Source organism: Rhopalosiphum padi, chromosome 2 (genome assembly GCF_020882245.1).
Source record: "Rhopalosiphum padi isolate XX-2018 chromosome 2, ASM2088224v1, whole genome shotgun sequence".
In the NCBI taxonomy this organism is placed as follows: domain Eukaryota; kingdom Metazoa; phylum Arthropoda; class Insecta; order Hemiptera; family Aphididae; genus Rhopalosiphum; species Rhopalosiphum padi.
The window spans coordinates 42,647,773-42,661,904 of NC_083598.1; the positions used below are offsets into that span (position 1 = coordinate 42,647,773).

Consider the following 14,132-nt stretch of genomic DNA (forward strand, 5'->3'; position numbering starts at 1 on the left):
TTATTTCGTTATATATACGTGTGACATGTCGTTCAAACTTAACCAACATGTTATAAGTAATGAAATTGGTTTTTATTATTTTTTTTATTTAGTTTCGACAGCGAATTCGTAGAAATTAATATAGATTTTGTATCTATATTATATTATAGAAGTGTTGAAATACACATACTCGTTTAATTTTTAGATAAAAACTCTCAGCATGTTAGTTTTTCTATTTCCATGTCTTTTCTTGTTAAATTATCTTTTTTAAATGATAACAAATACACAACTAACAATTATATTTATAATACACTGCATAATGCATACCATAATGTACCATGTTTACATAACATTTGACAGGTCGTAATTATATCATAATCGTTGATAATATCGATGAAATAATAAAATTATTAGTTAATGTACTACGTATGTTTTTACTTATTACATTATTACTCATTTATAATTAGCAATTAACAGATTCTAGTATTTGTAAAAAAAAAATTAATTTTTTTCTTTTATAAGATTATTGTGATCATTAATCATTGAATAATATGATACATAGTATATTATTAATGTTTATTATAGTATTTTTTTAACTATCTATTTAAATCGCGATAAGGAACCTACTCGTTTTTTCGTATAATTGTTTCTATAAACATTTTATTGATTTATCATTAGTTATTAGTTTATTACCTTTGAACGTGATTTACTTAAAAATATACATATAAGGTTACAATTTTCGATACCTATTAATCATTGCATAAAATATTTAAAAAATATGTTTCTTGTATTATGAATTTATGAGTCTTAACTTATGGCTTGTGGTAATATGATTAAATATTAATGTATCGAAATTAATATGGAACTAATATTACTTCAGTGTATTTTATTTAAAATAATATTTTGTATTTGTTGATAGTAACTCGTTAGTTCGTTAATAATTTTTCGTTAATCGCAAAATACTAATAATAAAAATAAAATATATTTTCCTTCATTGAAAACGTTAATGTAACACACAATCAGTTTTTGATTAGATTAGTTTACAAACTACGACCCATTATACATTACCCACTTAAAGTTTCTGCGAAGGAAAGTGAAAATAAACGAGATGGTTTTGAAGAATCATCGTCGCCGCACCGTTAAATATTCTTTTAATCTCTTCATGTCGTCTCTTTAAATAATAAACAATAATTATCGTGGAAAATTAACTTTGATTTCTGAAAATTTAATTTACAAAACTACATCTATTTAAAATTAATCAAATGTGTAGATAAACACAAACACGAACGCGTAATGGACTTGTACATATTGCAATACATAAATACACTTATTTTATACGATGCGGAACGCCATTAAACGACTGCTAAAGGTCAACGGATATTATAAAAGTAAAAATTTTTCAAACGCGTAGATTATAATAATTATTATTATGTTCATTAATCTATTGACTTTAATTATATAAGGTTTAAACATTATATTTTCTACGGTAAACTTGCTTTTTAATCGTGTAAAAGCGGCTTATAATCAATATTATATAACATCCAGCGGCGTACGGTAATGATTGTAATGGCCAAGTATAAAACTATATTTTTGTACATACTTTGGTAAATCGCTTACGACAATAAAATACAAAATATTAATAGATATGCCAAGAACCTTGGTAAGGTTTCATTTGTACTGGTATACCGTATACCTATAAATTTATTTTTGGCAATTTCAGACAAATATTTAAAACATATCTATCGAATAATCGATGCGATGTTTTTGTTCTTTATATCTGGACGGTACTACGCTACCCTGCGATTTAGATACCATGTCCTGTGTTCGACATATCGACAAGCCGTGTTTATTATTTTAATTAACGACTGTTATGGTTTATCGGCAACAAATGACCGCGACCGAACGGGCAAATAGATATTGACGATTGTACCGATAATTAGGTCCACCTCTGTAAACACACGGCATATAGTTACTACGCATATATTGTGTGCACCGTGCAGACCAGCCAGACTATGGATATATGATATTATGATAATACGTGATAACCCTTGTTTTGATATATTTACAAATAGTAACCTAACAGTTGAGGTGTAGACGTTTATCCTCAATGCATTTGACCGTATACTCTGTCGATTGCTTATATTATAATGCATCATCAAATGCCAAATGACAATTACATGTCCCCAGCACCCCCACTTTTCAATTTTGAGATGAAACCCATATCAATCGTTTGTATTTGATCGTACCTCAAGTACCGTCGTTTGACGTATTAATTGTGATAATACGCGATAATGATATATGATACATATTATATTATGTACATGCTGTTTGATAAATACACACACATATTTACTCCGTGATATTCAAATCACATTATGTAATGTTTGCCTTTCACTATAGCTCATTTTATCATCGCTGTCGTCGTCGTGTGTGCGTGTGTGTGTGTTTTTAGTCGAGTGAGAGTATACAGTAGGCATATTATATTATTATAGTTTATTATATGCATCACGAGATACCGGAAAATGATTACTAATTAAATTATCGAAAATACCTATCTAACCTAACTTAAATATAATATCTATATTATATATTATTATTAGTTTGTTGAGTACTTATCTATAAAAAAGTTTAATATCCTTTTAGAAAACTGTGCTGCAAATTGCAATAACTATCATAAAGACATATAATGCAGATTGCTTGCGTCTACATGGATACCTATACAAGTTTTAATTTAAAAATATCACATATATCTATTTTATGATGATTTTAAACTGAATGTAGTAAATAGCGAGTTCCACAATTGAGAGTTTGTTAATAATAAATAATAATATAACAATAATATCGTGAAGAACACCACTCAAATTTCATCATTCAAAAATCGAAGTATATATATATATATAGGTATTATAATTTAAACGAGTGCATATCATTATAATATAATGTATATACAACGAACAAAAAATGCTTATAAAAAGTAATATAGCTGCGCCATGAATGAAAAGAGAAAAACAAATAATCGCGCTTATCTGCCGAGAGGTAATCATTAGTGTTACATAGGTGTATCTATGTTTATATGAACGTGATAAGACTAGCTATTAAAATATTATATTATTATTATATATGATAGCTATATACACGTTGTTAAATCGGTCTCTATTATCTCCTAGTCAATTTCACGAATAGGCGGATGGTGTACATCGTTATGATTAATTGGTAACATAATATATTAGTATTATTATTGTGATTTTTCTAAATACGTATACACACGTTTTCTTATTTCATAATACATTTTATACTTCATTCAAGTTGCATGACCATTAAACGTTTTATTATTTTATAATTTTTTTTTTTTGTTGTTTTGCTGGACAACTCCGTCGCATTATTATTGTTGGACGCCGCCAAAATCGAAATCCCACAGTGAACAGATTTCGTTTGGGGATTTTATTTTTTATTTCCACCGAAAACTCCATTGTCCGATATACGAAGACCGTCATCGTGATTCGCGCGTTTATAATATATCGTAATATCCTGTCCTGCGTGTGGTCTATTGTTCGTGCGTCCAGCATATACCCAATATATATATTATATATATAATAAGCGTGTAGGTCGTTGTTGTGGTGTTGACTGTTGAGCTCTCGGAATAATCAATCTGGCCGAGAGGTAAGTTCGATATATTATACATCGTTGTTCATCGCGTATTTATTTTCGGTCGATTTATAATATATATATATATATATATGTTATGCTGCCCTCGGGGAACTACGACGAAATCGATTGCGATAGTGATGGTGTTAGTGTTAGTGTGTGGTATATTGTAGCCGGGGGGTAGGGGGACGTTGACGCGCGTTAGAATACTTCAAAGACATGCGTTGTGCTGCAGCAGTTTCCGTTTCCCCGGAGTGATTTTTGGCTCGGCACCGAGTTTTTCTCTCCTGCTGTGGCCCGCCATCGTGACGCCAAATAATACATATACTTAACTTGTCTATATTCGTAAACGTGCGATCGGTAAACGGATATTAATCTCGTACGAAAAAAACCGTCTTCGCCGAATAATATACAATATACAATTTATATACGCGTATGTCCTCGTCGTCCTAACGCTGCCAAACCAACGGACAGCGATGTAGCGGGAACCGACCAGGCGATGTACACTCCGCAGAGATAATTTTTACGGCGGAAAAGATAATATTATTATTACACACGGACGAAATCGTTTTACTATAATTATAAACGAATGGTAAAATCACATCACGCGCGTGCACCAGCAGTCGTGTATTACACAGCAGTTAGAACGTTGCCAACGAATCGTTTCATACGCGCGGACGCGCCTTTTCGTGTATAACACGGTGCCAAGAAATGTAAAAAGAATAAATATACTAATTTTTCGCTTTCCTTGGTGGATCCATCATGTACCCAGAGATTTTTTCATGTGCGAAATACTTTCACGTCATCACCGATTGTCATCGAGTGCAAGTCATAAACCTCTTATTATACATATGAGTGTATATTTTTGATTTCATTGTAAATATGAAAAAACCGGAATTTTTCACGAAAACTTAATTAAAAGAAACATTTGTGCTACTTTGTTTTTTTGATTATCTTTGTTTATTCACTTGTATTATAAACTGTAGAGTTCATGTAATATTATTAGTGTTAATCGTTAAATATAATATATTATCTATTTAATTCTACAGCATTGAACGGTTACTTATCTTATTATACTAATAGGCGCAAATAGCTGATTATTTATTAATATTGATGAGATAAGCCACCCACATATTTTATATTCATAGTAATCTAAATAAAACGATTGTGCCTTAGTATTTTATAGTTTTATTTTTAAAATAAAAACAGTTTTGATTAGAAAAGATAATAATTTACAAATATTATACCATTTATCATGATCCACGACTTTTACGCTATTACTCTTACCTCAATAAGCTCAATATTTACAACTTTTTATCACTAAAAAGAAACATATTAGTATAATTTTTTCTTTGTTACAACTTACAGACAAAAATTATGGATAAAGACATAAAGTACTATTTGATGAAGACTTGATTTGGGTGAACTTCATAGAGCTCTCTCCTATTTCTCCAATTATGTACTATTGATTTAATAGCTCAGTTGTTTATGTAATATTCGTTTGTTAAATGTATATTAACATAATTGTTATGAAAATATTTCAATCGGAAATAGCCTTAGTTATTCCAAAACTATAGCTCTCTTTATGCAATTTATATTTTTATCAATCAATTTTAATTTTATACTCAAGTATACACGGGCTACAGTTGGCTAATGATATTTGCAGATAGTAGACATTTTTCTTCTTGTTTATAATAACTAATATGCAGATGTAATAAATACGTAGCGTATATTATTTCGTGACTTAAGGTATTTATAATACCGTTTTAATAACGAAATCGAATGTATATTGTGCACTACATATAATAATATTATGCTTATACTATAACATCATTACGGGTTTGTTCTTCGTTTGCACAGTTTTTATCATATTAAACATAAAGAGGTAGAGATGTTCACTGTTCTCTTAAAATATTTTGTTTATTATTCACTCAACGTTTTCCCGTCTGATGTTAACCGAAATTTGGCTGCAGAAATGAATACCAAGTGGTGTAAATAATGTGTATGAGGAAAAGCCGCACTACACATAAATAATAACAGAAAAAAAAATCTATACATACCCTGCTGCATGATATCATTATTATCTACTTAACGATAATAAAACGCGGAGTGTTATTTTAACTGCAGCCACTGCGATCTCTTCGTTTCATTATGTTCGAGTGTTAATAATATAATATAATATGCTTTTTAGCTTTTATATTATTATATACGATTTGTGTATGATTATTCAATGAATGATCACAAACACGAACGTTTGGCGATCATTATTATTGAATAGCACCGAAAACATTATTGTAGTTAACGATGCCAAACATTTGCTTTCGGCCGGCATATGGGTTGTATAATAGGGGTTTTAGGTTTTTTTCTTCACGTGCCTACGCGCGGGTGCGTGCGCGTGTGTGTGTGAACATATTGAACGTGAAAAAGGACTTGGCTAAACGCCATGAGACATAATTATTAATTAAACGCTACTTGACCGAAAAACACATTTAACGGCGAGTGATAAACAAATATATACGCCGTATAATATATATTTGTATTTCGTATTAATATAACAGTGCCGCCGCAACCCACCAGAAAACGTTTACGCGCTCGAGTCGCGTATAAGTTATGTTCACGGCCGCCGTACGAGACAATGATACACATTATAATAATAGTGCTTCTACAACGATAAGATGTTTCGTAAGCAACACTTCGACCGAAAGTTTATTTTCGTATTTCTATTATATAATGGGCGCGTTAAGTAACTTAAGTATGTATACGAATAAAGTAGAGCATGGCGCCGCTTGTTATATTTTATAATATTATAATAGGTACTATACCTATAGGTTATAGATATAATTGTACTCGAAACCGCTGACATTACGTTAATTGCATTTTTTTTTAGCAATGGAAACTTATACTAAGCCACTAAGGTATGTTCAGGAATTTTCATTTGGCTGAGGAAAGTACAGCAATTTGTTTAGAGATCAATAATAAGAATGGAGAATAGTATATTTTAAAAAATTGATAAGGAATGTTTAAATAACTATAAATATTTCCAATAAAAATATTAAATTTGTTTTATAAAATGATTTATTCAATTTAAAGCACAAATAAACCAAGTAACTTAGGTTTACCTAAGCCCGGAGCACATGAATAGTAAATTACAATATAATAATAATTAGTATATACCCATTAAATGGTAATATAGTTCAACAATTTTGTTGAATTTAGTCAGAACTAATGCGACACGAATTTACAAGTGAAAATTATTTTAAATTAATTTATGGGTTTTTAGTCTTGTTGGTAATAAAATAAAAATTAATTGATATGTCATAGCATTTAAGTTGATAATAATTTATATCTACCTAGTGTTTTTATTTTTACATTGAAGAATTTGTAAACTGCAGTCTGCAGTATAGTATAAAACTATTATGTAATGTGTTGCCGGGTCGAATCAAAATTAAATAAATTTAACGGTGATTTAACGATTAAACCTTAATGGACTGATTCCTGGTCACTAATTGATGTCTAAAAGGGTCTGATAAATATTTAAGGATCCGTGTTGAAGTCTGTGTAACGGAAGTCTGTGGAATCCAGCAAAACATAAGTGTTTGGTTGTACATAATATATTATATTATAATGAGCGTCATCAGAACAGCGTGACGCACAGCTGACGATCGTTTGCAGACGATTATTATTATATAATACGTATATTTTACATCGATGTATATATTTTTTAATCACGCGTGGTATATCAAGAATGCCTGACTTTATATGAAATAAGCTTAATAGAGTATATGGCGTTGATGTTTCTTTGATTTAATCCCTCCGCATCGTGTGTAACTTTGTCACAAGCCCAAAACTAATAAAATGTATTTGCTCATAATATATATGTATATATATATATATTTATGAAAGTCAGACTGACATAGATAAACAGTTTATATGTATAATTCGAATAGCTTAACCACAAATAGAAATCTAACATTTTTAAAGAAAAACAATTTTTTTTTTTAATTTTCCACATAATATATACTTAGAATTAATAATAATAATAATAAAAGTTTAAAATTACGTTTTGTTATGTATATAAATATTAAGAAATGTTTTACCAATTATTTTTAAATAATAATTTTAAAAGAAAAATATTAATATGTATAGTAATAATAATTTTAGAAAATTATATTATCCGTTAAATAAATATAGTTTTATACTTAGTCTTATACATTTAGGGTACCTACTTACTACTTAGTTCAAGATTATAAACTCAACAATACAACTGTAACTTCTTAAGATTCTATGGCCATAATGTCAAAGGTCACAAGAATAACAGTAATAAAAAAACCAACCTTATGTCTTTGGTGGCGTCCGGCTGCTTATTCTAGGTAAAAAAAAAACCACTATAACCGAATATCGAAAATAATAAAGGCTACATTTTTATAACTATTATTTAAAATGTGAAACTTTCAATAAATAAATAAATAGGTATATATTATATTCATCAAATTGGGCAATACTAAAAGATTAAAATGATGTATTACATTGATGTTTAAATAAATACAATACGACTATAAAAAACAAAAAAAGTTTATTAAATGTATCATAGTTATTTTTTAACTTTATTTTTATCAATTATAAAATAAATTAAATAATGATATTATTTTATTATATAGACTCATATGGTAATAAATTTCAAAAATTTAAGGGTGATCTTATAATAAAAAATTGATATTTATGAATTATATGTATAATATTATCTTTAAGCATCTACTGTATAGGTTAATGACGCAAAGTGAAAGCAACACTACCTTTTGGCTTGTATGTTATAATTCTATATAAGTTACCAATATGATAAGAATATAAGATTGATATGTATGCACTAAATTTACGACATTTTTTTTGTATACATAAAAACGAATGTATTGTGTGTTATGATTGCAGCGGATGTAATACCCACGACTGCAGTGATGTTGAACAACAATAACAACAATAACAACAACAACAACGGCATCGGTAGTCATCTACAACAGCAACACCACAATCATTATCATCATCAGCAGCACCACCAGCATCATCACCTTCAATCGTTACCGTCTACCACGCAGAATAATAACTTGCCGGCGGTAGCAATCGCTACGACAACAACGACTACAGCGTCGGCGGCTATAGCCGCCACGGTCATGGCGACGACCGCTCCACCGCCAGTACGGAAGAAGTCACGGAAGGATGTGCCGCCGTCGTCGTCGCCGGGTTTACTGGTGAGCTCGTCTTCCGGTTCGCCGGCCGGACAGCTGGCCGGAGAGAGTGACGGTGGACATTCGTCTGACGGTTGTGGTGACCGGAAGCGGAAGAAGGCGCGGACCACGTTCACCGGCCGGCAGATATTCGAGCTGGAGAGGCAGTTCGAGCTGAAGAAGTACCTCTCGTCATCCGAAAGATCCGAAATGGCGAAAATGTTGGGCGTCACTGAGACACAGGTAAATCACAACAACAGAATACCATACGCGTGTAATATTACATACACTGTTGTATAAAAGCGCAAATTAACTAAAAATATTAGGCGGGGCTTAAGCATTAAACAAATTTTAGAGCAGGGGATGGCTATTAGGTCCAAATCGAATATGGGGATATATAATTTTGGATGTGGCTCTTTGGATTATAATGCACTTCATTTGCAAAAAGATCACATTGGTCACATTGGCCACATTGGTCTTAGAAGAAACAAATCAGTAAAGGGATTTGCTTCTCATACTTCTTTTACCACTCCATCTCCGTAACAATTATATTAACGTTTTATCTCCAATAATAAAATCAAATAATTTATAGATTTTAATAAAATATAATATTTTATGCAAAAGAAATTATTTCTATTTATTAATAAAATAATGAGTAATAATTATACATACTAGATATTTAATTACAATGTAAGTAGGTAGATACATTTGTTTTTAGAATATTTATTTAAAATTGTTTCATTATTATTAGAACTGTATTTCTTTCAATGTGGATAAATTATAATTGATAAATCCTATAGTCCACCTTAACCCTTACTGGTCATATCTAAAATTATATTTTTTTTTTGTTTTTTAATCGTCATAATTCATAATTTACAAAATATAAATATTAAATACTTTACATAATGTATCTCCCTTTTAAACTAATAGTTTGAGTAAGAAATAGAGAGTAGTATAACTATACAAATAATATAAAACATAACAACAAATATACGACTTAAACTAATTAAGAAAACAACCAATTATAAATAATTTTTAATATTATTTATATAATAATGAACATTTTTTCTATTCTGAAATGGCATACAGTTAAATACTCAGGTCCTAAATAGTTCACAAATGATTAAATATTTAAGATAATCAAGGGATTCGGTGTGCTAATATTAAAATTTGAGATGCTAAGGTATGCTTAGTAACGACCCTCTAGCTGATACCTAATACCTATGCATTGTTGGTTATTATATGTGTTTATATTTTTAATTATGTGGTCGGTGTATTCAGTATTGCAATTTTTAATAAGTATTGTTATACCCAGTAATAACATCAATCGGTAGCAGTATGTTTTATTAAGTTATCATGGTAATAGTCTTGTATGAAAGTTTAAAAAAAACTTCAAATTACATTGAATATCGCACAAATACATAACGAATCCTAAAAGTATTACCTACAATTTTACCACATAAAATAATTCATTATAGTTATTCACGATTTGACAATTTTTTTTTAAATTTAAAATTGCTTTTCCTGAAAACTAAACATTTTTGGCTTTAGTTGTTTGTACCAATTATCAAAGAATTATCAACGCAATAATCATTATTATTATAATAATTATCATTATCGTGGGGAGCGGTTGGTATAATGGCCGGCGGCCGTAAAATAACCAACTTCTATTTAATAGTGGTGCGCGCGGTTACGGGTCACGACACTCGTCCATAAATCTTCATTACCGCCGCCGCTGCTCTCATTATTATTGTTATTATTACTTATTATCGTCGTCTCTTTTATAGCTTATATAGGTATTAAATCTGGGACGGTCGTGTGTTGTTTGTTTGTAGACGTAATCGAAAATCGTTTTGTTTTCAAATAATAAACGATAAATAAATAAATGCGGCGCTGAGCTAATATAATTTATATTATAAATATTACTATTGTACTGCAGAGAAGGTAGTGCAAGTTCGTAATTCGGTAGCCGCACGACAGACCGACCCATGAACTATCTACGCCTTCACGCGTAAAACAATAATTTTTCACACGATTTCGATTTCCCAATCGTTCTTTATTATTATCAGCGACGTTTATTGTTATAAGTTATACGTTATTCGCACTGTTGGCATAATATATACATCTTATCACTTAATCATATAATAGTGTTCTTAATGTGTTCTGAGTAGTGTTGTATATAGTAGTTCAAACTAATATAGTATATAAACCGTTTGAAATAAATTGAACGTTAAAAAATGACTAATTGCTTGGTTCTGTGCCAATAACATTTCTTCATCGCGTTATTATTATGTAATAGCACGCACGAGGTTTTTGATTGAGCACAAACCGTTTTAACTTAAATATTATACGCGCGTATTATTAAATCAAATAAGTATGCGTGTGTTTGGTCGCCGCAAAGATTATTTTAATACGGTAGTGTTGTTGGGAACACTGAAAAATTGTTGAGTTTATACGAGACAAAATCCAAATATTTAAAAATACAACAATTATTTTGGCATTTAAAACCTCATTTAGCGTTTGGTCTTAAAGAAATATAAGTAGGTAACTATTTGACATAATACTGGTTTACATCTAAAGTTATTATAAAAGTATTTAAGTAATAAGTATATAATATACTAGGTTGCAGTCATATATTACGTATTTATATCCTACTTAAAATCCATATTTTAAAATGTTTGCATAAGTTTTATACCAGGTACAAAAAATTTAATTTTTCATACTAAATATTATAAACATTTATCTCTATTATTTCTAACTAGACTGAGGCAGATGTATAACAGGCTTCAGACGATGACGTATAATATAAGTGTATTACACATCACGCATATAATATTATGATCTCAATGATTATCGAATACCCGCAGACATGCAATGTACCTACTAATTAAAAATGTCTTAAACAAGATAATGCGTGTATAAACGTTACGCAATTGGAGAGAAAACTAAAATAAAAACATATTATTGTTTTAGGACTTTATCGACCAGCAGCTTTTCGAATAAATTCTTACAATGTCGATTGTTGTTTATACAGCGTATAATAACGAAAATAACAAATGTATACGCGTGAATAGCTCTGGGAACCGTTTTTTGCGTTCTTTTCCACGAATCGCAAAAGACAAATAAAAATATAATATTGCCAAGGAAATTTTCGCCGTGGTTTCTTCGAAAAAAAGATAAATTAATGATCGATACGCAACGGTCTGAATGCAACGACCCGGGTTGCTATCACAATATCATAATTAAATAATTATTAAATTAATCGTTTTTACTATTATCACACACGTCGCACACAAGTAGACTGTTTAATAATAAGACACACGAGTCACGTATTTTTAACGCGTTTTTTTTCTCTACTTCGTAGGGACTGACTGCAGAGTAACGAACACATAATATTTGTTTTCGTCCGCTAGGTTGCTGCTTTAGTGTCTACTATATTCAATATTTATTTTCTATTTCTGGTCGTGTGCGTGTCACAAGAATACGAGATCCCGCAGAGTTGATCCTAATTAATAAATAAATCGGTTTCGGATATCACGCGTATACTACGCAATTTATTTTTTATTATAATTTATAATATCTATATGTTATACTGTATATTATATTATAATAGGTACACCTATATCGTACATACGATGCGTTTATTTCGTGCATGTTCGCCGCCACACCTTTTAGTATCTTCTCATCCCGTAAAAATATCACGAGCCTACCTGCGCGTATAGTTCCGGCCGTAACGCGTTTGGGTTTATTGACCTAAAATAGAACCCCATTTACATTGATTAAAATATATTATATTCAATACATTCGATTTGGTCGTTGTCGACTACAATAATGTAATATATATTGTTTCGGATCTAGTGCACTATAGAACTAAAATTTACCTATATAATTTTGGTTTAAAAATAAATGTAACTGTGTCGTAGTTGATATTTGTGTAGAATATTACGTTATATTTATTAGTTTGATTTTAGATTTGACTTTTTTTTTATTTAAATAAAATTATATTTACAATATGTACCTATTATTATTATACTGGATGCAGGAGTCACTTCCTACAGGGAGCTTAAAAATATGGCGAATGATAGAGAAAAATGGAGAAGTCATTTATTGTGAAACATTTGCTAAAAACAAACCAATCTCCGGATTGAAAAACAAAAAAAAAAAAAAAAAAAATACATAATAAGTAAATTTGGTGGTTTAACTAAGATAACATAGTGTGAGGAAAGAGGCCCACCAGTGTGTAAACCCTCTGACTTGTAGGAAGAGAAGTTTAGTTTAGTTAATTAATTACAGGTCGGGATTCAAGAGATCTCAAAACCAGTGTCTTTTTAATCGACGGGGGGGAGGTGGCGATTATCTGGGATGGACTCACTAGCTAAGTGAAATACCAATGGTTTGTATGATTGATTGATTTGGTGAAGAATTTTTTGTAATAGTTTTAATTTTTAGGTCTTTGGGTAATGAAGTGTTGAACTGTAAAAAATGTATAATCATATAAAGGTACTACTTATAAAAAGAAAATGCTGTCCTATGCAGCTATATAGGTATAGTCCTATGTTGCTTGTGTCTTCCGTTAGCCCTGGCCCAAGCAATAAGATGATATAATATCTATTATTCACTTATTTTTCAAAATACAGTGAAAACTCTTTATAACGAAAAACTCTATGTAACGTAAACATCACATAATAATGGTTGGTTTGCTTTAAAACCCATTAGTTAATTCATTCTCTATAACGTATAGTCACTCTCAATATCGAAACAATATTTTATGTTTCATAACACAATTTACCTATTAAGTATTATAAATTATAAAAATAATCGGCAAAAACGCCGAAATCTCCAAGAACAATTACATTCTTTCATTATCTACTTTTAATATCGTAATAATACCATTATTATCGATATCGAATATATTCATTTTATTACCGACGTAATTTCTAAAAAAAATTTTGTTTTTTTTAACCCTCTCGATTACGAAAACTTTCTTTAACGAAAAAAATCTCTTGGTCCCTTCAGATTCGTTATAAAGAGTTGTCACTGTATTATAATTTTGTGGGTATTTACAAATTTGATTTTAACGAGGTAAATTTCGAATTTTAGTCTCTATGTGTCCAATTGTATAAAAATAAAAATTTAACTAATCTAAACGGGTCTTCCAAGTAATTTCCGCATAAACAATTAACGTTGTGGTTAGATTATAAGTTATTATAACATATTCTTTGGAAAATAACAGTAAAGAATGATTGGGTATCATCATAAAACAGGTAATGTAAATTTCATCTACTTATA

At 30.0% G+C, this 14,132-nt stretch overlaps 1 protein-coding gene across 1 annotated transcript in view; it reads left to right on the forward strand.

The window, feature by feature from the left end:
* The window catches only part of LOC132919789 (homeobox protein Hmx-like), a 94,226-nt gene that overhangs the window by 13,678 nt on the left and 66,416 nt on the right, over nt 1-14,132 (forward strand). The window contains exon 2 of the mRNA XM_060981636.1: nt 8,551-9,086. Within this exon, the coding sequence (XP_060837619.1) occupies nt 8,551-9,086 (536 nt within the window). The remainder of the gene's footprint in view (nt 1-8,550; nt 9,087-14,132) is intronic.